The sequence below is a fragment of the Manis javanica genome, chromosome 16, assembly GCF_040802235.1.
Source record: "Manis javanica isolate MJ-LG chromosome 16, MJ_LKY, whole genome shotgun sequence".
NCBI classification, from domain to species: domain Eukaryota; kingdom Metazoa; phylum Chordata; class Mammalia; order Pholidota; family Manidae; genus Manis; species Manis javanica.
In genome coordinates this window covers 36,680,423-36,702,844 of record NC_133171.1, presented here as the reverse complement: position 1 = coordinate 36,702,844, position 22,422 = coordinate 36,680,423, and the positions used below count along the sequence as shown (strand labels likewise).

Below are 22,422 nucleotides of genomic sequence, written 5' to 3'. Positions count from 1 at the left end.
TAGTTTTAGATTCTACTTACTTCTGAGGATGTAGTTCACTAACACACTTTCCTACTTCTGATCCCCTGTTGGAGAAAGGCCATGTGGGTCTTCCATCCTACAAAGTTCCCTCTTTCTCTGTGATACTGTAATCAAAAAGTCAATCCAAGAAAAAGAGTGGGATACCCTAAGCTGGCAGTCGGTACCCCTTAAAGCCTCCATATTGGATTATAGCCAGCATATTGTGTTTCTGCCTGTGAGTTAATTTATTCACTCTTCAGATATTTACTTATGTCTACCAGGTTTCAGGCACAGTTCTGGTTGTTGGGGTGCCACAGTGAACAAAATAACAATCTCTGGCCTCAGTGAGCTTACATTCTAAAGAAAGCATAAACTGCTGTCAGATTGCATAAGTGCTATGGAGAAAAACAAGGCAGGTAAGGAGAGGTGGTGATTGATATTTCATGTGGGTCCGTAGGGAAGACCTCGCTGTTAATGTGGCACTGAACAGAGACTTGAGGAGGGGAAAGAGAGAGTCCTGGAAGGGGAGGAAAAGAATTGCAGATGAAGCAAAGAACAAATGCAAACTCCCCGAGGAGGGAGTGCCATAGTGTGTGTGCAAGAATGGAGAGACCGAGCGGGTGAAAGGGACACTAGCAGAAGATAAGCTTGGAAAGGGAGAGGCTGGTTGGACATAGAAAAGATGAGGCCATACAGCACCTTGTAGGGATTACCTTGCAGGCATTGCAAGAGTTTTGGCTTTTACTCTAAGTGAGAAGGCAAAGTACTGGGAGCTCTGAGAGAGGCTGAGTGACGTGACTTACACAGTGACTGTCCTCTGGCTTCCTTAGCTGGATTGCCAGTCCTCTGAGAGCAACGACTCATCTCTGTAGACAGCACAGTTCCTGACATAGGCTAGGTCTGCTTTGGCAAAATGGGTCCAGACAGCATCTGACAGAGGTGTGCCTTAGAGCTCCAAAAAAATTTGTTTTGTCTTGAGGCACATCAAAAATATCAGATGCAACGTAGTTCTCAGTAGGTTCATCCCAGTGAACTGAAATGTGCTGTTTGGAGAACCTTCTCGGTGTTTTTCTGTGTCTTTTGTGCTGACCATGGGAATCATTACCCCTTTTAATATCTCCACTTAGGCTGGGAGGAAAATTATGGAGTTGCTTTTCCTGGCATCATAAGAATAACATTTATTTAACTCACGAATCTAGCTGGATGTATGGATTCTTGAGCAGATAAAAATGGACAAAGGGCCTCTTTGGGCTAGTTTAGTTAAAATATTGCTCACAATGACAATCTTGCCAGCATTAGCTCACATTTACAGGCTCTTCTAATTTGATTAATTCCTTTATTGTTGTTTTGACACACATTTGGCAGAATTAGACTGTTGGAATTAGAGAACCAAAGTGGGCTTGTGCACACTTTGCATCCTATATCTGCAGTCTGAAGATACCAGGAGACCCTGAGCAAGGAATAAAGAACAGTCTGTTCTAACGTGTTTCCTCTGGTCTGGAGGCAGAAGCTTGAGGCTAAATAGATGTCTTTGGGATGGCAGATCAAGGAAGATCTGTCTTTAGGTGAGCAGCATGACATTTTAATGAGATGAGTTCTAACTGAGTACCTTTCAGTTTTTAATGTGTATGTGAATCACCAAGGTATCTGGTTAAAAAGAAGATTCTAATTCAGTTGGTTGAAGGCAGGGTCTGAGATTTGGCATTTATAACAGGTTCCAAAGGATGCTGCTGGTTTACAAACCTTATTTTGATTGGCAAGGTGCTAGCAGGTATCTTCTTACTTGAAAAGAGCTATTTACTTTGTGTTGTGATTTAGTCTTTAGCAAACATACATTACATAACCATTTGGTATCAAGGAACAAGTATTAGGAAGAGCAGAGAGGAGGTGCTAACTAACATGCCGAGAAAGCTTTATATGTGTCTGCAACAGCACCAGTTGCTTCACATGTGCTATTTTATAGATGTTTTAAAAGGCACCTTGAGACTCTTGTTTGAATGATGTATTTGAATATACAAGCCTTATGCAATAATTCTGTGCAGCATAATTCCTGAGGGGGTCAGGAATGTAAATAATAAAATGTGCCATTACCCATTATTAAGGGACCTAATCATAGATTAGAATTATAATCTTTTAGAAGAAGGTCCAGTCAGTTTGACTGGCTTTCTCAAGGTCATACAGTGTTGACCTTATGGCAGAAATGAAAAATTTGTGTGCTTATGCTTTCCTCCCACCAATACCATGCTGCTTCTTGGAGTGGATGTTTAACCAAGTTCAGAGAGACATCAGTATAAATTTTGATGTCTTGGCCGTGCAAATTGCAGAGTCCTTTAGGAGGTGGAGTGGTTGTGTATGTGTGTGTGTGTGTGTGTGTGTAGGTGAAGGGAGAATGTGTGGATGTGGATGGTGAGCAGGAAAACATCAGGTCCTGCAGGATTCCAGGAATGCTTTTTTCACAGGGACATTTGTGCCATACTTAAGGAAAGAAAAACTGGATTTAGTAAGACTAGTGAAGAAAGAAAAGTAAAATGACACAGTATGAGGTGCCAGTGGCCAAAATCAAGGATGTGGCAATTGGCAGTGAAAAAAAAATCCAATTAATTTAAAAGAAATAAAAAATACAAATATATTAGGACTTTTTTATTGACTGGGCAGAGGATTTGATAGAGAGGTAGATGTTTATGAGTTTTAGTTTCTATCTGTGCTGTTTCTCTGTGTCTGTCTGTCTGTCTGTCTCTGCAGTGGTTGTAGGAGTAATTAATAGCGTGGGCTTGATGATCAGACTGGTCCTGGATTTAAATCTTGACTTCTTCACATACTAACTATGTGACTTAAGCATGCGAATTATTCTCTCTAAGCCTCTCAACACAGTTGTTTATAAGGAATTGATGAGATAATCTAACTAAAATATTGAATATGGGGCCTGATCCCACATAGGTAAGATAAGGAATCTGGGTCTATGGGAGAATGCTGGTGTCATTATCTGCAATGAGTCCTCAAGGGTTAAAACTCATTTTGAAGTATGTGGATTGGGACGAACAAGGTGCAGTGGCTTCTACAGACATGATTTGTCAGTGTACCAGGGTTTATGGAGACTGCGTGGGGGTTAGAGCTGGGCTACCACGGTTTAATTTCCAATTTGACCAAACACTGAAAGACAGGGATGGAGGGTATGGTTAAAGGTGATAGGATGCAAAGTGTGCGCACAGTCAGAAGCAAAACTATGTCTAGTTTTCTTTTACCTAGAATTGACTTCCATGTGTATGGAATACTGACTACTGAGTGACAGCAGGTTAAGGTGCAGGAGAAAAAACAGGACTCAGGAAAGAGGTGATGAATATAATGTAAGAATCCGGGCTACTGTACCAAGACCAAGTAAACAAACTAGAAGGAGGAGGTCTCAGAGACTTCAGGTGGACTGAGCCTAGGATACAGAGTCTAAGGTGAGAGTGTAGAAAATCTGCTAGAGTGGAAGAAATAGAGAAAGAATCGTCATCAGATTGACAACCATTAAATCCAGGAAATTCATAGGAACTAAAGAGCATGAAGTCTGCTGGGGAAACAGATAGGAAGCATCAGGGTTTTGATTCTGATACTGAAGCTACTTGATATCCAAGCAACTGGAAGAGCCTTTTTTCTGGTCTTGAGAGAGATGATGTGAGTGAAAGGCCTCCAGACCAGGGAAACCCCAAACACCTGCCTGCTAGCAGTACAGGGACCAGGTAGTCACGTTTCTCTGGCAGAGGGATTCTCTTAGCCTACTAAGTGCTCCTGGCCAGAGTTCTTTTCTCTGCCTTCATCTTTCTGCCTACTGTCACCAAGCTTAGTCCCTGAGCACTGGAGTTGCTGTACTGATTGCCTACCTCACAAAGGAGCAGGAGAGAAAGAAAAAGTACAGTAGTAAGAGCAGAAGGGAGGAGAAATACAACAGGAAGTCAAAGAGAAAAGAGAGACAGGAAATCTGGACAACTTAGGATCAAGACCCAAATATGAGGCATCTCTTTCATTACGAAGCTATAGAAATCAGTCACCACCTGGGCTTTGTTTTTATGTTGAATTTCCTGGAGGCATATGGCTCTCATATGTACGTTCAGCTGTGTAACTTCATGTATCATTTGATGCTACTTGCTCATTTTTCCCCTTGAGAGAAATCAGAACTTCTTAAGTTGGGAGATATTTCCTTAGCCTGGGGAAGATAGAGACTTTTCTCAATCTGTATTTCCCCAGTTGGCATAAATGTGAAAGATAACTGGAAACATATCGATTGAAAAGAGTATTGCAGAGTATCACTTATTCAAGACTCAGAATGAATCAGGTGGTTTACAGAGCCGAGAGAGAGATGTGATCCCTTATGGCTTAACTTGTGAGCAGTGGCACTGACGGAGGAAAGCTAATTCACTTTTTCTGAAAGGAATGGAGTAGAGAAGAATGATTACAGCAAAATGCTTAAACAGGAAAAGTGTCACAACGTTTTATTGAATTCTTGTTTGCGCTGTTTTGGTAAACCTATCAATCATTTTGTGACATTTTACAATGTAACAAGATTTTGGTGTTTGTGAGACATCATTTTGGAACTGCCACAAAGTAGAATGCTCTCTCTCCCGCTCCCATTAAACTGACATTGGGTGTGTGTTTATGAAGCTTGAATGGGCTAGTCTGTTAGCTGAAATTCTTGATTGTAGGTAGCAGAAGTAAACTTGAGTTTGAAAAAAAGGAGAATATTGCATAAAAGCGAAGTCTTGGGGTTCCTCAGGACACAAAATCCAGTTGGGCCCCAGGAGTGTTTTGAAATTCAGTTCTGGAAAGCCCTTAAGTGTCCTTTTTTTCTGGGCTGTCTCTGTGTGAACTTGGCTCTGTCTTTCTTGATCTCATCATACCTGCTTCTATGGCAGAGTAAAGCCTCCCCATACAGCTCCCAAACTGACATATAATTTCAACCCCCTCAAAGTGACTGCAGAGTAATTTAAATTCCTGTTCCACATTCTTGGAAGAAATCCTTTATGCTATCTACCCCTACAGCCTCTTAGGTTGGAAGGCCACCCTTGTTTTCATCATATGTAGTATGAACATGTTTTCTACACAGGCCCAGCCCTGTGGATTTTGGGGCATGGGAGGCAGTTTCCAGAAAAATAAGTGCTTATGGATTTGGTGGCTTGTACCAAATCCATATATCCTACCATATCCAGAAGAAGAATGCTGTCTCCTAGTCAATATTTATTGACTGAAAGCACTGAATGTAAGAATGCATTTGTCTACATAATGCATTTTTTTTTATTTTGAAAGTCATGGTAGTAGAGATCTTGATGAGTTAATTGTTGTAACAGTTAACTTAAAACAAGTTACATTAATTCAAGTCATTTGATTTCTGGACTATTTTTATTTGAAAAACTATTCGAAAATTTTAAAAAGCTATAAATTTTTGTGAGAGCATTGTTAGTGACTTAACAGTACTCACATTCCTTCTGTTTCATGGTATTTCTTTCTTTATCTTTTAAAATATTTATTTGACATTCATGAAGACTAAGCCTGGAGTCATTCGCCCAGTACCTGTAAAATCCAAAATTTTACTGAAAAAAGAGGAGGAAGTCTATGAACCCAATCCTTTCAGTAAATACCTGGAAGATAACAGTGACTTCTCTGAGCAGGTGAGCATGCACATGAGAAAATCTTTGATATTTTGATAAATAACTCTATGAAATGTACAGGTTACTCTGTGAATATATGATGTGCAAGAAAATGTTCATTTGATTAAGGTATGCTTAATAAAAAAACATCCATTTTTTTACATAATATAAAGGAACTCATTATATTTCTAAGGTAATATTTTGAAATATTTCAGTTTTTTCTAAAATTTTTCTACTTAGTTCTGGTATTATTTTGGGGACCAAGACATTCATCTCTATAAAGACATCATGAAGTCATTAGCTGCAGGGGCATATAGGTCTTGCATTCTTATTTTTAAAATCCTGCTTCCTTTTGTAGAGACTCAGTATTTTAGATTTGATATAGTAGCTTTGACAAGAGCTTTGTTGATCAGATTCATATTAACATAGTAGAGATGTGATCCCCCAGATTGGGCAGCACTAGTTAGGTGATAGGGGTTTAAGTTGTTTTAAGGTGTTGTTCATTTGGTTCATGTGTGAAAACAGGTATACCATCATCCCCTTATATAGTCAGTGAAAGGCTGTTGACGGTGCTTTCTATTTGGGAAAAATACCAAAATATACATTCATGCAATGCAAAATTCATAAGTTATTTCAAAGAGAAATTTTATATCATGATTTGCCTTATTAAAAATGCAACAAATATGCATGGGTTATATATTTTATATCTCAAGCCTTATTACATGGATAAGCAATGTAAGCAATCTAGAAACCTTTCTGGATATAACCAGGACACGTGAGATCACCATATTTGGTAATCTATAAAAAAATCAATTTATAAAGGAATGTAAGGGATATGCTTTTTTAAACTTTAAGTTTGAAAATGATAATTAACAATATTCCTCATAATATAAATTACATTTGTATGTATAAAATATAAAGAATGTCTTACCTGCTACATATTAGTTATGTTATACTAAACAAGTCATTTTCTCTCTCTGTGCTTCAGTTTGTTGATGTATAAAATGAGGCCTTCAGATCAGGTACATTTTAAGGATCCTTCAAATTCTAAAATTTGGGTAACTTAAAATCTAAAATTAACTCTGACAAGGTCACAAGTCACTATGTAGCCTTGAAAAGTTCATAAGTACTTTCTCATGATCAGAGTTTTTATTTATAAAATGGGCACTATAATATTTTCTGTTTGTTTATACATGCTGTGTAAGGACTGATATGATTTTGTAAGTTAAAAAATTTTAGTAGGTACTAATATCATTGAAAATGATAGAGATAATTATTTTCATAATTTAGAATAAAATGTAGTCTTAAATTAGAGAAATTTTATTGATATATATATAGAGAGTTGTTTTCACTAATTGTATGTAAAACAGAAATGGAACTTCCTGACAGGAAAGCATATTTCCTTCATCAACAAAAACACTTATTAAATATCTATTGCTTGCATGATGCTAATATTTTAGAGGCTTAATGTGTCATTTTAGGCAGTATGGAATCATTATAAAAATTTAGAAAATTAATAGTCTTCTATGACAAAAATGCCAACAGTTAAAATAAATTTCACGTATTATCCATGTAATTAATTTTATTCAAAATATGATTTAATAATACTGTAAAATAATAATTTTTTTCTTTTGTATAGGTATAATTTAAAATTTATGTATTTTATTTTAAATGATATCCTTCATAGAAAATTAAGTTTATCTATAATTTACCATAACTTACTGTCCTCAGAAATGATAAATTCCACTTTCAAGTGTAGTAGAAGTCATTAAAAAGAATTGCCACTTCCTTACTATCCCCAGATAATTTGTGGAAAATTTGAGCTTGTTTGTAAATATTAAGGTGCTACAGCCATAATCTTATTTATATTTTCTTTCAATCAATTTATTCTTATGTGTATTCCAACTTTCTGTCTGGAACATGGAAAGTGATAGGAATCTGTGGACTGTCAGAGTTGACAGAATTCTAGCATAGCACTTCTAAGTGAATTCCAAATGCTCTCTGGGCTTATTTGTTGACCTTGTATGAGGGGGGAGATATAATAGAACCTCAGAGTTACTGCACAGTGGGACACTGCACATGCTATCAACTGGCCTTTTAATATTGAGCTCTACTTACCATCTCATGGTGTCCAGAATCTATGATGGAAGCAGATACCAAAGACAACTCATAAGTGTAGACGCTTAGCTCCACTTAAAAAGTAAATTGAGTGACAAAAATTTATAATCTCAGCGTTGTTACTTAATCAGAACTTCAATAAAAGAGAGTGTACTCAAATTCAGTTCCAGTCCCTGTTGTAGTCTTTTCTACTGGTGCGACGGACTAAATTGAATGGTTCCAAACTCTGTAGATCTCACCCAGCCATGTAATGGAAAATTCTTTAGCCAGACAGTTGGGCCAAATTGAAGCAGCTCACATTCACTAATCTGCTTGTACCAGGGACAGTTCCACATGACAGGAGATGCTGGATGGGATTGTTAAGTCAATAAATTTCCCTTAGCAGCTTCACTGCCATAAAATATGATTTCAAAACTCTCTGTTACAAAATGTCAGACACAAAGATGATGAGACCAGACAGAAATGTATTTACTGGAGCTTAAGAAGGTACAACCAGGCAGCCTTTTGAACTGATAGTGAACTGAAAATTTGCCTGGAGATAGCCTCTTGAGTACTAAAGTGAAAGTTTGAAGCCAAATGCATGATCAAGTAATTAAGATTATTAATCAGCAAATTTTACAACAAAATGGCACAGGCCAGGAAGTGTAATTCTATATTAGATGGGTTTCTTAACAAAGATTCTTCAGGATGAAGTTTACGCTTTTCTGAAATTACCTTTAAGCCCACATTTTGTATCTATTTGTGATCCTTTTGAGTTATTACAAAATATTCTCACACCCCACAAATGGACTTAAAACTCAAGTGATGTGCTTTGAAACATAGTTCCATTGATAATTTAAAGGCAGAGTTGGAAAATAATTAACAGAATTGATTGGACGAACGAGTAGCCAGAAGACAGAGAAGCTTAACAAATCAATTCACTGATGAGAATGAAGATGCTAACGAGCTGAGCTTAATGTTTTTAGTTTGTCTGACTACTTGTAAGTTTGCAAAATATACTGATTGCTTTCTGGTCAGTTAATGTACCTAATTAAACAAAGGTGATTTTTTTCACTGATGATTCTTAATTGAATATGAAAAGCAATTGCTAACCTAAGTTATATAAAATAGTATGTAATTCTTTTTTGTTCTTTATAAATTAGTAATTAAACCCATGATATTAGATACATCATTTTCTTAGAGAAATGTATAAAAATGTTTTAGACAGAATTAAAGGGGAAATAGCCATTTCATCTGAGTTTCTTGAAATATATATATATTTAATGAGAAATAATGCCTCCCAGCATGTATGCCCCTTAAATTTTATTTTCTTTCTAATTTGCTTCAATAAGGAAAAGAATATGTTTTTGTGTGAAAATGACCATTTAGCGAATTTCCTCCATACCACTTCATAGAGAACATAAAAGGATAATTAAAGTGAATTTTCTTTGTTGAAGTATTTCCATTCTTTCTTTTAGTCTGACTTTTCCTGGATATCTGACTGCTACCAAACTCTCTGTGTCTGACATTCAGCTCTGATGGCTATTTGGGTGACTTTCAGATTTCTCTCTATTCATCAGGTTGTATTTCTACTGCCGCCCTCACCTGCACTTCCCGGGTCACCCACAGTATTAGTATTGTAGAACAAACAGTCATCTTTGCTACAAGGGGAAACTCACAATACTGCCTGTTACTGGGAATGACTTCTGGCTTTGCCACAAACTGCTACTTTTTCAACATTTGTTTCTCGATCAAGATGGCTCACTCTCTTTGTCATAAAGTTATCTTTTGTCACTGCTAACCTTTTATTAAGAAGTATTTTTCAGATCAAAATATTTAGCCTTTTTAGATCTAGAAATGATTACTTGGTTTGTGAATTTTTTAGTGGGAGAGAAATGAAATTCCTTGTATTCCATTTCATTAGAGGTGTTAAGATCAGAGATTTGGCTTCTCCAAGTTTTACCAGGTTTGTTTTTGTTTATCCAAGTAATGAAATTCTTGTGAGATTTTCTCTTCTTTTCCTTTGTCTTCCTTTCTTCCTTCCTTCCTTCCTTCAAGTGTAATGGGTAATATATAATTTCTCATATAATGTTGGGTACTCTATGTTTTTAATAATGTATCAACACAATAAACTATGTTTTTAATATTAAAAAAATGTCCTATACAGATAGATACTTGCTTTTTCCTTCAAAATATAGTCAGACAGGATCACCTCTTCACACTTGAAATTTCATCTCTCTGCTGCCTGTTTTTTTTTTTTGGCTTCAGCTTTCTCTTGACCTTGTATTGGGTGTTCAGGTTGGAAGATTGGAACTGAAGGGTTATGATTTTCAGTTGCAGTTGTCTACATTGCTAAGGGAGACTTCTTTTCCAGTTCTCTCCCCTTGTATGTAAGGTTAAGAATCTTAAAGAGATTTTTATTTGCTTTAAAATAAATACACAAAGAAGACCTATTTGCCACTTCCATCATAATAGATAGAATTATTCTAATAATTCTAATAATTAGTTAAGCAACGGAACTCTGATAGTTAAGCTCTGAAGTATTGGATGTTTCAGAAATACTTGGTGTGTGTCTAGTGTCTGACTGTACCCCAATCTACTGGGGAACAATATAGAAATTTGACAGCTTTATGCAAATGTGTTCTATGTTTTGTTAACCCACGAAGCTCCTGTTTATCTTTATTTAAGAGAACTGGTCATTGCCTTATTTAGAATCTCTTATGTAAAGAATACTCCAGTTTTAAAATAAGGCCTGTTAGTTGGACAATATCCATCATATCATAGACAAATTCTCACAAATGCCTAGGGTGCCTAACTGGTTTTCTTGGCTTCACTGGAGATGGCTGGTAATTATAGATTTGCTTAGTTTATGTCACCGTATTCCTATTATGTTAATAGGTGTGCTCAAGTTAGTTAGTAGTTTAAAACCTATACATGCTTAAGTTACTCTACAAGAAGATATGGCAAAGAAATAATCAATCCTCCCAAGTTTCCTTCATATGCTACATCTATAGCTTTTCTTCTTCCTTCCTAATTACAACACTTAAATAGAATTCGTGCCTCATATCGAATTTATCGAGCATCATAATTCCTCCAGGTGGTAAAGATACCTCGAGACAAGTGCTGATCATAGAAGCCACAGGGCATAAATTTGCAAAGAAGTAAAAAGCTAACCTTTTCAAACAATATGGCTTCTCTCTCACTTACCAACTTTACATCTCGCTGTATGGCCCCGGAAGATGACTGGTTAGCCAGAGACGGGTAAGATTCCTCAAGGGAGGAACAACCTAAGACAGGCACAGTTGCAGGGGGGCCATCAGGTGAGAAATTGGGGATCAACAATGGTGAAGCTTAGAACCTCACCCCCCTGTTTTGAGAGAAATCTGCATCCGTGGATGTTTTAAGGCCCTTGTCTAGCTTGGATTAACACATAGTCTACAGGCACACACCTGATCATCTACAATTGCTCTCTTACAACACTAAACTATGTTTTCTACCTTTATCTTGCATCTACCTACCACTTTAGCATTTTATTAAAAATAAAAATAATAATAATAATAAAGGGAGAAATGTGGGATCCACATATAAATCAAGTATAAAAATCAAACGAATATTCGTATTTGAACTGATTGTTTATAATTCATAATGCGTGATCAAAACCGAAAGTTTCTGTGATGAATGCCCTTGTACTGTTCACCATGTAAGAACTTATTCACTATGTAAGAATTCGTTCACCATGTAAGAACTTGTTCGTTATGCTTCAGAAGATTGGAGACTGACGAGAATTAGGCTTGAGATGGATTAATGATTGTGCATTGAGCATTGACCCCCCTATACAGAATTTTATTGTTGTTAACAACCATTTGATCAATAAATATGAGAGATGCCCTCTCAAAAAAAAATAAGGCCTGTTAAAATAGAATTAAATTGTCTATATTGACTTCATCTGAAGGTATTAAACAACAGAATGTCCAAAGAGAAAAGGTAGCTGTATAAAAATAATTTTAAGTAATATCCAAAGTGATATTCAGAGATTAAGAAGTTAGTTTTGTCGGCAAGATAAAGGATGCATTCTTATGTTTTACTTAACAGGAATCTCTATCCCAAAACTTCTTGAACTTTCAGTCAAGGTCATCCTGTGACTAGCACTATAGATGGTCACAGTACCATGCATACATACTTACATACAAAGAAGTAAAAAGCTAACCTTTTCAAACAATATGGCTTCTCTTTCACTTACCAACTTTACATTTCCCTGTATGGCCCCGGAAGATGACTGGTTAGCCAGAGACGGGTAAGATTCCTCAAGGGAGGAACAACCTAAGACAGGCACAGTTGCAGGGGGGCATGTAAGTATGTAAGTTGGGCATGTAAGACAATTTTGGTAAAATCAGTCTCTCTCTCCTGGGACACAGTCTGCAGTTGTCTCCTCCTTTCCTCCCTACACAGTTTCAGTTCCACAACTGCCTTAGCATGATTTGGGTGATAGTTATTAATAAGGATCCTTAGCAAATGCAATCAGAGTGAGAGGCTTGTCATTTTCTTTTCACTACTGAACATTTTTTTTGACCCATGAGAAGTGAACTCAAGGAAGAATGCATAGAGTAGGACATAGTAAAAATGGGAGATATTATTTTTATATAAATGATAAGATTAATGTGCTTGAAACACATTATAATCTCCAAACCTTGGAGAGATTGTTACATATTTTAAAGCATGGGTGAGATTAGACAGACTTTGAATAACGGCAAATGTAAAGGTCACAGCAAGATATAAAAGTTTAAAGATGAGTTATGTGAAGAAAGTTGGGATCTCTCTCTTCCTCTCTGGGATCCAAGATAAAATAACTTCAAGTGGGTAATTTAGGCAGAGAAAACAATAAATCCGAAAGAGAAAAGCAACCAAAAGAACGCCCAGGAGAGGATGAAGCAGACAGCTGAAATTGGTAAAGAAAACTGTGTTTTTGAATTCCATTAAAAAGCCAAAGACAGCATGAGAAGTCCAGCCGAGGAAAAGCTGAAATCAGGCAGGAGAAGCAGTTCATTTAAGAAATGTATGTGGAAAAAGGAAATGGGATTTAAAAAAGGATTCTTCTGTATTTCAAAGGCTGCATGGGAAGGAAGATTTGTAATCATTTCTAAATTCAAAATTGGCTATTCCATAGGGATGGGAGAGCTGGTAGGTTTTTAGAGTTTTTCATAATAATGTCCTAGTTTCCGCATATGGAGATCTAAAGTAGCCCAGCCATCCGACTGTCAGTTTGTCTCATGGACCTCTAGATCTTTAATGTGTTCTTACTTCACTTTTTCCTTGACAAGAGAAAACTACATTTGGTAAGAAAATAAACAACTCACCAAGAACTGGATTGTCAGTTATGTTTATCTAGTGGAGTTGAGAGGTTTAGCATATTTTACCTGCTCAAAGAAAAGCAAGTACCCTTTATTCCATGGGGTAAGGTCAGAAAAACAGGCATTTTTCTCAAGTCTTTGGCTAAACTGTTTCCAGGTAGCATTAGGCCCTCACGAATTGCATTTGGTTGAAGGACTGGTCCTTTGCAGGGTGGGTTCACCTCCCAGTTTTAGAATCCACACCCAGGCAAGATCTAAGGACCTTATTCATTTTGATGTATTGTTGAACCAATGGGAAATCAAGGCAGCATGGTTTTGTGGGAAGAGCTCTGAAGTGTGGGATCTAGTCGTGACTGTGTGGTTAACCAGTTCTATCCAGTGCGCTTGTGAAACCTGAACCTCACTGATGAAATGTGGGGATTGGACCAGATCAGTGTTTCTCAACTGGGGTGACTTTGCCCCACACGTTAATGGTTGTCACGACTGTAGATGCCACTGGCGTCTTAGTAGGTAGAGGCCATGGGTGTTGATAAACATCTTACAATGTACAGGATAAGCTCCCACCACAAAGAATTAACCTGCCCCAAATGTCAGTAGTTTAGGAGTTAGAACACCTAGACCATCTTGTGGCTCCCTTCTAGCCACAAGAAACTGATGACTAAATGAAGTTCAATAGTACCCCTGCCAAGGGCATTTCAGTTCAACCATTGATTAGGTTTCTTCTTTTCATGTTGTAACTAAGATCTTTTCCCTATTGCATGAAGGAGGTTAGTTAGCCTGTTTATAGAATTTCCCAGATTCCATGTGCCTCTACTCAGAAGGATAGCCCTGTTAGATGAAGGACATACATTTTCATTGGCTCTCAGTATTTTCAGCAAAATTATGACTTCCCCATCTTTCTAGATATTTCTCCTTCCTTGTATTTCTCTAATTGTTAGGTTTCAGGGCAACAGCTAACAGAGACATTTTTGAAAGTCAGGCAGTCTGAATGATAAATGCCTGCTGTTGGTGAGGTCATCCCCAATACCGGACTTGAGTACATACATCTGCAAAACCCAAAATTCTGTGTTTATGTCTTTAAATATTGTTGGAAGCCTCCTGGTACTTCTCATCTTCAGATGATAACCAAAAGGAAAAAAAGAGAGCAAGTTTTACTTATTACTCAGGTTGTGTGTTTAGAGAGATAGAAAGTTTCACAATGTACTGTTTAGGTCCAAAACATAACAAATAGTACTCTTTCCATGGTGAGTGGTCCAAGCCGTGCTGAGGGGTGCTGTGGTTTCCTGAGGGACAGTATCGCCTCTTCTCTCCACGGTCACTCTTTTTCCCTCTGCTCTTAGTGTTCAGCCATTCAGTATTTGTGCCAGGCTCTGCGACAGCTACGGGTGACTCCACAGGAAATAGAGCAGACAGTGTGACTGTGTGGTTAGCCAGCCCTACCCAGTGCGCTGTGAAACCTGAACCTCACAGTGCAGTGGAGCTTAGATTCTAGTGGGTTCTAAATATTCTGAACCTTGGTCTCTCTCTCCTTTCTACTGTTAACCTTTTCTGACACCCTCTGTCCTTCCTCATTCTAAACTGCCCACTTCACACTCAGGCTGCACACTTCATGGCCGGGCCCTCTGGTCCTCTAATCCAGTACGGGAGCCTTTAACTTTCTGCTTCTTAAAGAGGAAAGAACGATTATGACAGAATGCATTGGAAAAAAGGGTTCTGTGTGATCTTGGGAAGATCAGATGACCGTGAACTTCCATTTCATCCTAGAAAAATGGAGCTACTAAACCTATTTCTAATGGTACCCATGTTGATACCCATTCATGATTAAATGAAATAGTCACTATGAAAGGCTCTGGACACAGTATGGGTGATGAATAGTTTAAATGTTTATTGTCATTACTGTTTGCTTTAGAATCACTATAATTTTGGAGTCAAGGGTTGACCTCTTGTTAATCCGTCACCAAATATGTTCTGCTTCTTCCCCCCCCAACATTATGAAAAATCACAGAAACTCTTTTCTGACTTTTTAAATATCAATTGTTTCAAACACATCTAAGTTGGCAATGCGGACCAGAATTAAAGTATATGTGTAGAAAAATGTAACACTTAGCATCTTAACTCTCCAGTGGCCCTGTGATTGATTATGAAGTATCTCCTTTTTTTCCCCTTGAGCACATGCCTGTCAAGTATCTTCACACTTATCTCTATCACCTGGTCTTCTGAGACAACCACACACTTTAAGCCCTAAATAATCCAAAGCCTCTCTTCAAAATTACATTTTAATAAAATGTAAAAACTTTTTTTGTAAAGAGGATTTGAAATAGCTAAGCATATGCTATCTTTTTTCCTACTTCACAAGTTCAAATGTTTTGGTTCAAATCAGGATTTTAAAATAGATAAGTGTTGCTTTAAGTATGTCTGTTTTAAAAATGCATGCGAATGCTTCAAAATTAGGGTTGATAAGCAAGAAGTTATGCCATATGCTCAGAATTAAGAGACCTAATTTATCTTGGCTTAATCTCAGTGAAATGTAGATGATTAGGGTCTCTTATAATTTGGGGCTTCTGCCATAGTATCTGTAAAAGGTTGCTATGTCTTTGGCTGAAGGAGTCACTCTAAGGAATACATTGTAACTGTTCTTGACTTTATGAACAAGGTGTTGCTTAAAACTGAAACTAGAGCAGAAATGCTATGATTCTGATTTTAAATTGTTATCAACTCCAGCCAGGAAAGGAAAGCTGAAAAATAAGTGCTGCATTTAAAAAATAAGTGTTGTTTTACCAAAGAGGTGGGAAGAAAGGAGAGAGGACGGAGTTAGAGGCTCCAGCATATTTCTCTCAGTGCTGCTCAGAGTTCCCGAAGGCACAGACCACTGTGTGTGGTGTGAAGAGGGGACAGACAGAGGAAAAAGGAAGTGGATGTTCACCCTTCACTTCTAAACCACAGGAAAGGAGGTAACTTTAAAATACCAGGGCGGAACAAAAGAGTCTCAGATGTGCTCTTTAATGAAAAGAGCCCATAGTGCCTTAAAACGCTCTTTGGTGTTGCAATGAAAACATTTTTTGAAGTTAAAGCAGTTTGATTTGATGGCCGGGTAGAAAGTGGGCTTTTTCTAGAATGGTGAAAGCAGTCAGTATGGCTATAGGATTAATTTTCTGATATCTCTGTCAACTCTAAATTCTGAAGCATCTATAATTCTCTTAATAAACAGAGCTAAATTAATTTACCCCTTGCCTATTTCTCTGCTACTTTTTCTCTAAAGAACAAGGATATTATTTGTTTCATAAGTTCTTGTGTTCATGAAGTTTTGTAGGATATGAGACTATCATCAACCCAGATAATATATTTCTTTTAAAAAATCCAGCTTCTAAGTAAAGCTTATTTGATTCTGAAAATTTTGTTTTAAGTATTTTTGTATTTCAGAAGACCATTCTCATGTAAGTGGAAAGCAGTTTGAAAGCATTTTACCAGAATTTACAACATCACATAGCTCACTGAAGGAAAGTTTCACACAAGGCAGTGTTATAATCCTTGTCCTTCCCTCAAAAAACCAGAACATTAAAATATTCATCTTTTGAATGAAAAGGCAGGGCAAAATGATCCTTTTTAGGAATCATAGTGATCTCCAAAATAAGATGTTCTATTCTCAAGATAATTTATCAGTGTGGAGGTGGGGCACAGGTCAAATATGATAAAGATTTTATTAATGTGTTTTGTTTAAAACCTAAAACAAGGATCACAAACTATGGAGTGTGGGCCAGATCTGGTTCTCTACTGGGTCCCATAAATAAAGTTTTATTGGGACTCAGTGGCATCTTACTATGCTGATAGACAGTGACTGTAATGGGAATGTGGTGGGAAATAAATAAATAAATCACCAAATGAGGGGAATCTAGCATAATGTGGCTCATGTAATTGTATATTAATGATACCAAAATAAAAAAATAAAATAATAAATAAATAAATAAATAAATCCCCAACTCCAAAAAAACCCCATTTTATTGGCACACAGTGGTGCCTACGCATTTATGTATTTTCCAAAGCTGCTTTCATGCTACTATAGGGCGTAATTGTGACAGGATGTATGGTTCACAAAGCCTACCATGTATACTAACTGAGCCTTTACAGAAAAAGCTAGCCAACTCCTGACCTAAAATAATAGGAAGGGTTGTAAGCTTTGCTGATCAGTTTGGTTTACGCTGGTCTCCTCTGAAGGTTTGGGAGCTATGCAGATGGAACTTGTGTGTGTTCTAAGTGAGATTTCTTGGGAAAGGGTCAGGGCTCTCAACTTAGTGCAATGGACAGGGAGCCCTCAGTTGGCTATTTTTAAGCCTGCTGCCCCTTATTGCAGTTCACATGCCCAGCGAGACATATGGTTTAGCATTTTAACTATTTTTAATTAAAATAATCCCGATAAAATGAGCGAGTGGCTCTATTTTTAAAAATCTAATGCAAAATAATCTAGATTGGCTATACCAGTACTAATATAGACATAAATAACAAGAAAACGCTGAGGTGACTCAGTACCTGTGTCTGGTAAAACTTGTTATCAGCCATAAGTATGAGGTATAAATGCTGGTAATCTACTTGAATTTGAAAAGAAGTAGGCCAATTTTTGGAAATTATTAGAATTATTTTAAATAAGATTTTATATGTACTTTCATTATTAATATACCTAGCCCTAAGTTTATATTTTTGCTTTGAGTTTTAACTAGTAATAGTATTATGGCACCATAATTAGGAGGACATTTACAGAGTGGGCATCCAAGACATGGCGATGCTGTGCAAAGACATGGGCTACTCAATATCAGGATGTTTAAAATTTTTCTGAAGGAAATGAGAAAAGTCTTTTTTGATGAATCTTCATAAAGGACAAATTAAAAACTCAGGTTAATTGAGGATATGCTTATTCTTCCTGCTGCACTAGACATTGTAAAGCAACACATAGAAAACAAAATGAACAGAAATTCTTTCCTTTATATCGAATACCATTAGAAAATGCATAGAAAGCACCTCTGAAGATTTGAAACAGTGAGTAATGAGCAAATTATACTATATCAGACTTTGGTTATGCAATTGGGTTGAGGTATAGATTTAAATATATTCTCAGGTTATAGCATTTGTAGTCTAAATATGAACTATGAAAAGTTACATTTTGGGGGCTTAAAGGGAAAGTAAATCAGAGAAATTTCATCTCTGAAGTAAGTGCCTTCTTTAATAAAAATCACTGTTCTAAAATGGCAGCAGACTCAGGGACTCCAAGAAGGGGCTAGTGGTTACCAAAGGGGAGGGGTGGGGGAGGGTGGGTGGGGAGGGAGGGAGAAGGGGACTGAGGGATATTATGCTTAGTACACATGGTGTGGGGATCACGGGGAAAACAGTGTAGCACAGAGAAGGGACATAGTGAATCTGTGGCATCTTGCTGTACTGATGGACAGTGACTGCACTGGGGTATGGGTGGGAACTTGATGATATGGGTAAATGTAGTAACCACATTGTTTTTTCATGTGAAACCTTCATAAGAGTGTATATCAATCATACTTTAATAAAAAATTTAAAAAAATAACTGTTCCATGCAAAAACTGGGTGGGGGTATAATCAGCAATGGAGTATATGTATAAAAAAGGGTTGTGGTGTGAGGCTGTAGTTATATCAACATGCATACATAAGTATGATGATAAAGATGATGTAGATATACACACGCGCTCCATATAGAAATATATATTACATTTATCTGTAATTATATATATAATAAAAATTCCTATATATATGAATAGGAAAATATGTGTGTGTGTATATATACATATCCTTATTTTATGTATATATAATATGCATGTACATATATATATTTACAATAATGAGATGGAGAAGGACAAAGAAGATCTTCTGGATCATTCAGAAGTTCTCAAGTTATCTCATGGAAAAGCAACATGTTTTAAAAAGTGACAGACTTCAAGATGTGTTATGAATATTTGTTTTTCAAAAATGCAAATGAGGTTCCTGGTTTGAATATAACAAATATAAAGTCGGCAGTGACTTACATTTTATCATCCTGATGTCATCCAAAGCAAAAAGGAGGAAAAACAGAAGCACAAACTCTTCTCAAGCACAAGCACACCACCAGGTGACCCCTGCAGGACGGGAAGCCCAGTGGAGAGAATGAGGAAATGTGCCGTGGGGAGGAAAGGGAGCATGAGTTCAGTGACTGCAGCGTGCAGAGCCAGCAGACACACCTCTGGATGTGTGCGATACACCTTAATAAGCAAACCCAGATCCCTTGTCTTTGCACAGGGCATATGTTTGCAACAGAAGATCCCCTGACCTGGTTTTGTTCCGAGAAGCAGAGGAGCTGAGACTGTACACTGAGTCACACAGCAAATCATATTTGTGGGAGGCTCTTTGTTTTTGTAGCTGTCTGGATACAGACAAGTCATGTAAAGTACTGTACAGCTGACAGTCTTCATTATTTGAGGAATAAACTCTAAACAAACTGTTGCCCCAAAGTCTGTATAACTGGAGCACAAAGACAGTCCCATGTAGTGGTTCCTTCCTTATATGAACCTCTTGCAAAAACATCTGGTCCGGGAAAGATTCATTTACTTGGAGACAAAAAAAAATTTTTTTTTAAAGGGGAAAGGAAAGCTTCCTGGTTTGGACAGCAAACGAAATCAACCTGAGATTGTAAAACAAAGTGACTGTGAACACTTGAAAATAACAAAGTATTCTAGGTCCTACAAACAAAAAGAAAGGAGAAGTTACAATGTTTACAATGGGTAGGTTGAATTCAGTCCAAAATTTTCTTAAGCAAGACAAGTAAGACCTTATATGTTAAAGGACAAATTGTGTAGGGAAAGTTCAATTGTTAAGAGTATCTAACTATCAGAGAGTATAACATCAACACTAATAAGACAAAAGTAAGAGATAGGATGTGATGTGAAAATGTATTAGTGGTAAAATACTTTAACTCATTTTTCAGCTCATGATAGATTATGTGGAAAAATAGGTAAAGATCATCTAAATTGAACTTATACGTAGTTAGATTTTGAAACCTTCAATAAAATAAAACAAAAACCATTTTTTAAAATATCTGTAGAATTCTCACAAAAACCAACCATATATTAGGCCAAAAAGATAAACTCATTAATTGCCAAGATAAAGAATACACAGAAGTGTCTCTGATCACAAAAATTTATAAATTAGTAACAAATTTAAAATACATAAAAAGTCTCTGCCATCTGTATATTGAAAAATTTGCTTTTAAATAAAACTTTGATTAAACTAGAAGTTCAAAATATGATCTCTACTGGGAAAAAAAAGGTAATGAAAATTATTGTCTATTAGAACTTATTAGAACTCTATTAGATACATTAAAATAGTCCTTGGAATAAAATTTATAACTCTAAATACACTTAGTGAGTAAATAAGAAAATAAAAAATCAAATAGCCAATTTGGAAAATTTAAGAACAATAAAATATACTGCGCAGAATAAAAGCAAGAGAAAGGAATTTGTAAGAGTTGACAAAAGATAAATGGAAAGCAGAAAAGCTGTAGGCGTCATAAATATAAAATAAGTTTTTGAAAATTACATCTAAAACAGTAACAGTGTAGTAACACTATTACAGTGTAACAATACTTTCAAAATTCTTTAGGAAATTATTTTGCAACTTAGGGTTCTATATCCTGCACTTCCCAGGGATCAATACAGTCTTGCTTCCTGAGATTCTCACAATGGGTTCCTGAGCCGTCCGCAGAGACCTGAAGCCAGAATATGAACCAGAGGCTCTCTGTTCATGTCCTTTACTTATGTGTGTTTCACTGTCAATAACAATGCTGCCTTTTCCTAACACAGCTAGTCTTGTGCTTGCTACTCAGTTTGAATAGGAATCATGTTTCACACTAAGAAATGTAATTATTTGATAAACCCATGAAATACTTGGTTGAGAAATAAAACAAAATTAGAATGTATTTCAATGGAAAACCATCTTTAGTGAGCAAATACTACAAGCAGTACATTAAAGTTGCATGTTAATATGACTATTATTTAATAATGTTAGAGGTATTAACTGATGGAATTAGACAAAAGAAAGGAATGAACATTATAACAACTGGCAAAGAGGAAGTAAATTTATCACTATGTTAGGTGATTGTATATTTTAGGTGATATATTTAGAGCTTCCAAGAGATTCAACTGAATGACACCTACAGTCAGTGAGATAATCAGTGTCATGGTAGCAAATCCAAAGCTTTCATGTACTGCCAGAATATTCCAAAACTGTTGTCAAGTAAAAAAATAACAAATGAATATGATTTAGAATATTATATGTAGGATGCTCTTTTTAGAATGGTGAATGTTGTGTTGTGGATGTGTGAAATTATTTGTATTTACTTGATGTATAAAATAAACACTTGTAGCTCAAACAAGAAACTAATACAAATACATTTAATCATCCTTTGAAGGTACCGAGGGATAAAACTCATTTCTTCAAACTGAAAAACCCTACAATTATAACTCTCTAACCTTCTTAAAATTTGCCAGATTTTTTAAAGTAACTTTTGACTGTATTGCATAAAAAAGAAAATACTAATAGAGAAAACACACAGCATAAATTTTAGAAAACCAGTGACTTAAAAATACATTGTTTTGACAAGACGAATTCAGCTTACATGAAAAAAATATTAATTTCACAGTTTAAAAGTTGAATTTACCTATTAGATGGATGCAATTTTGAGCAATGCATATTATTTTATACTAAATTTCCATTTCACACCAAGTCAAAGGTATTCATTCATTACTTATGGAGAAGGGCAATAATAAAATATATTATTGAACTCAGAAAATATCATATTCCTTTGAAAATTTAATCATGGATACATTAAGCCTCTATAATATAGGCATTGTGCTCAATTCTGAGGTCTCAAAGGTGAATAAAGCAGAGTTCATTCTATAAGGTTCATGTCCTAAGGGGTTTTACCACAGGATATATCACTGTCGGTGTATTTCTTTGCATGAAAAATTTCAAAAATATGAGAGGTGATTATGATATCTGCAAACAAGTAGCCCTGTGCATTCATTCATAGGTATATGTACATGTAGGCCTGTTTGGCAACATTTTGTAGGCTGAAGAGTCCCACTCCTTTTGTCTCCTTGCTCCATTGACGTAATTCGTGGCCTCATCTGGTATTTCCTCAAAGGCTTGCACATATCATCCCCTTTCCAGATCGAGACCCTCTCTAGGGAAGGCCTCATTCCCTCCTCTTTACAGATGAACTCATCTGTTTGCTCCGTCTCCAGTTTCCCTCTGGAGTAACACACTGCCTGGGGTGGGACACCTCGTTTACTCTTTCCAGAATCACC

At 36.5% G+C, this 22,422-nt stretch overlaps 1 protein-coding gene across 25 annotated transcripts in view; it reads left to right on the top strand.

The window, feature by feature from the left end:
• Window positions 1–22,422, top strand: part of MLIP (muscular LMNA interacting protein) — a 253,253-nt gene that overhangs the window by 183,538 nt on the left and 47,293 nt on the right. For 24 of the 25 annotated variants that reach the window (XM_073225208.1, XM_073225204.1, XM_073225203.1 and 21 more), the window contains one exon: window positions 5,520–5,645. The exons of the other annotated variant lie outside the window; for it this stretch is intronic. In XM_073225208.1, the coding sequence (XP_073081309.1) occupies window positions 5,520–5,645 (126 nt within the window). The remainder of the gene's footprint in view (window positions 1–5,519; window positions 5,646–22,422) is intronic. 25 annotated transcript variants of the gene reach the window in all.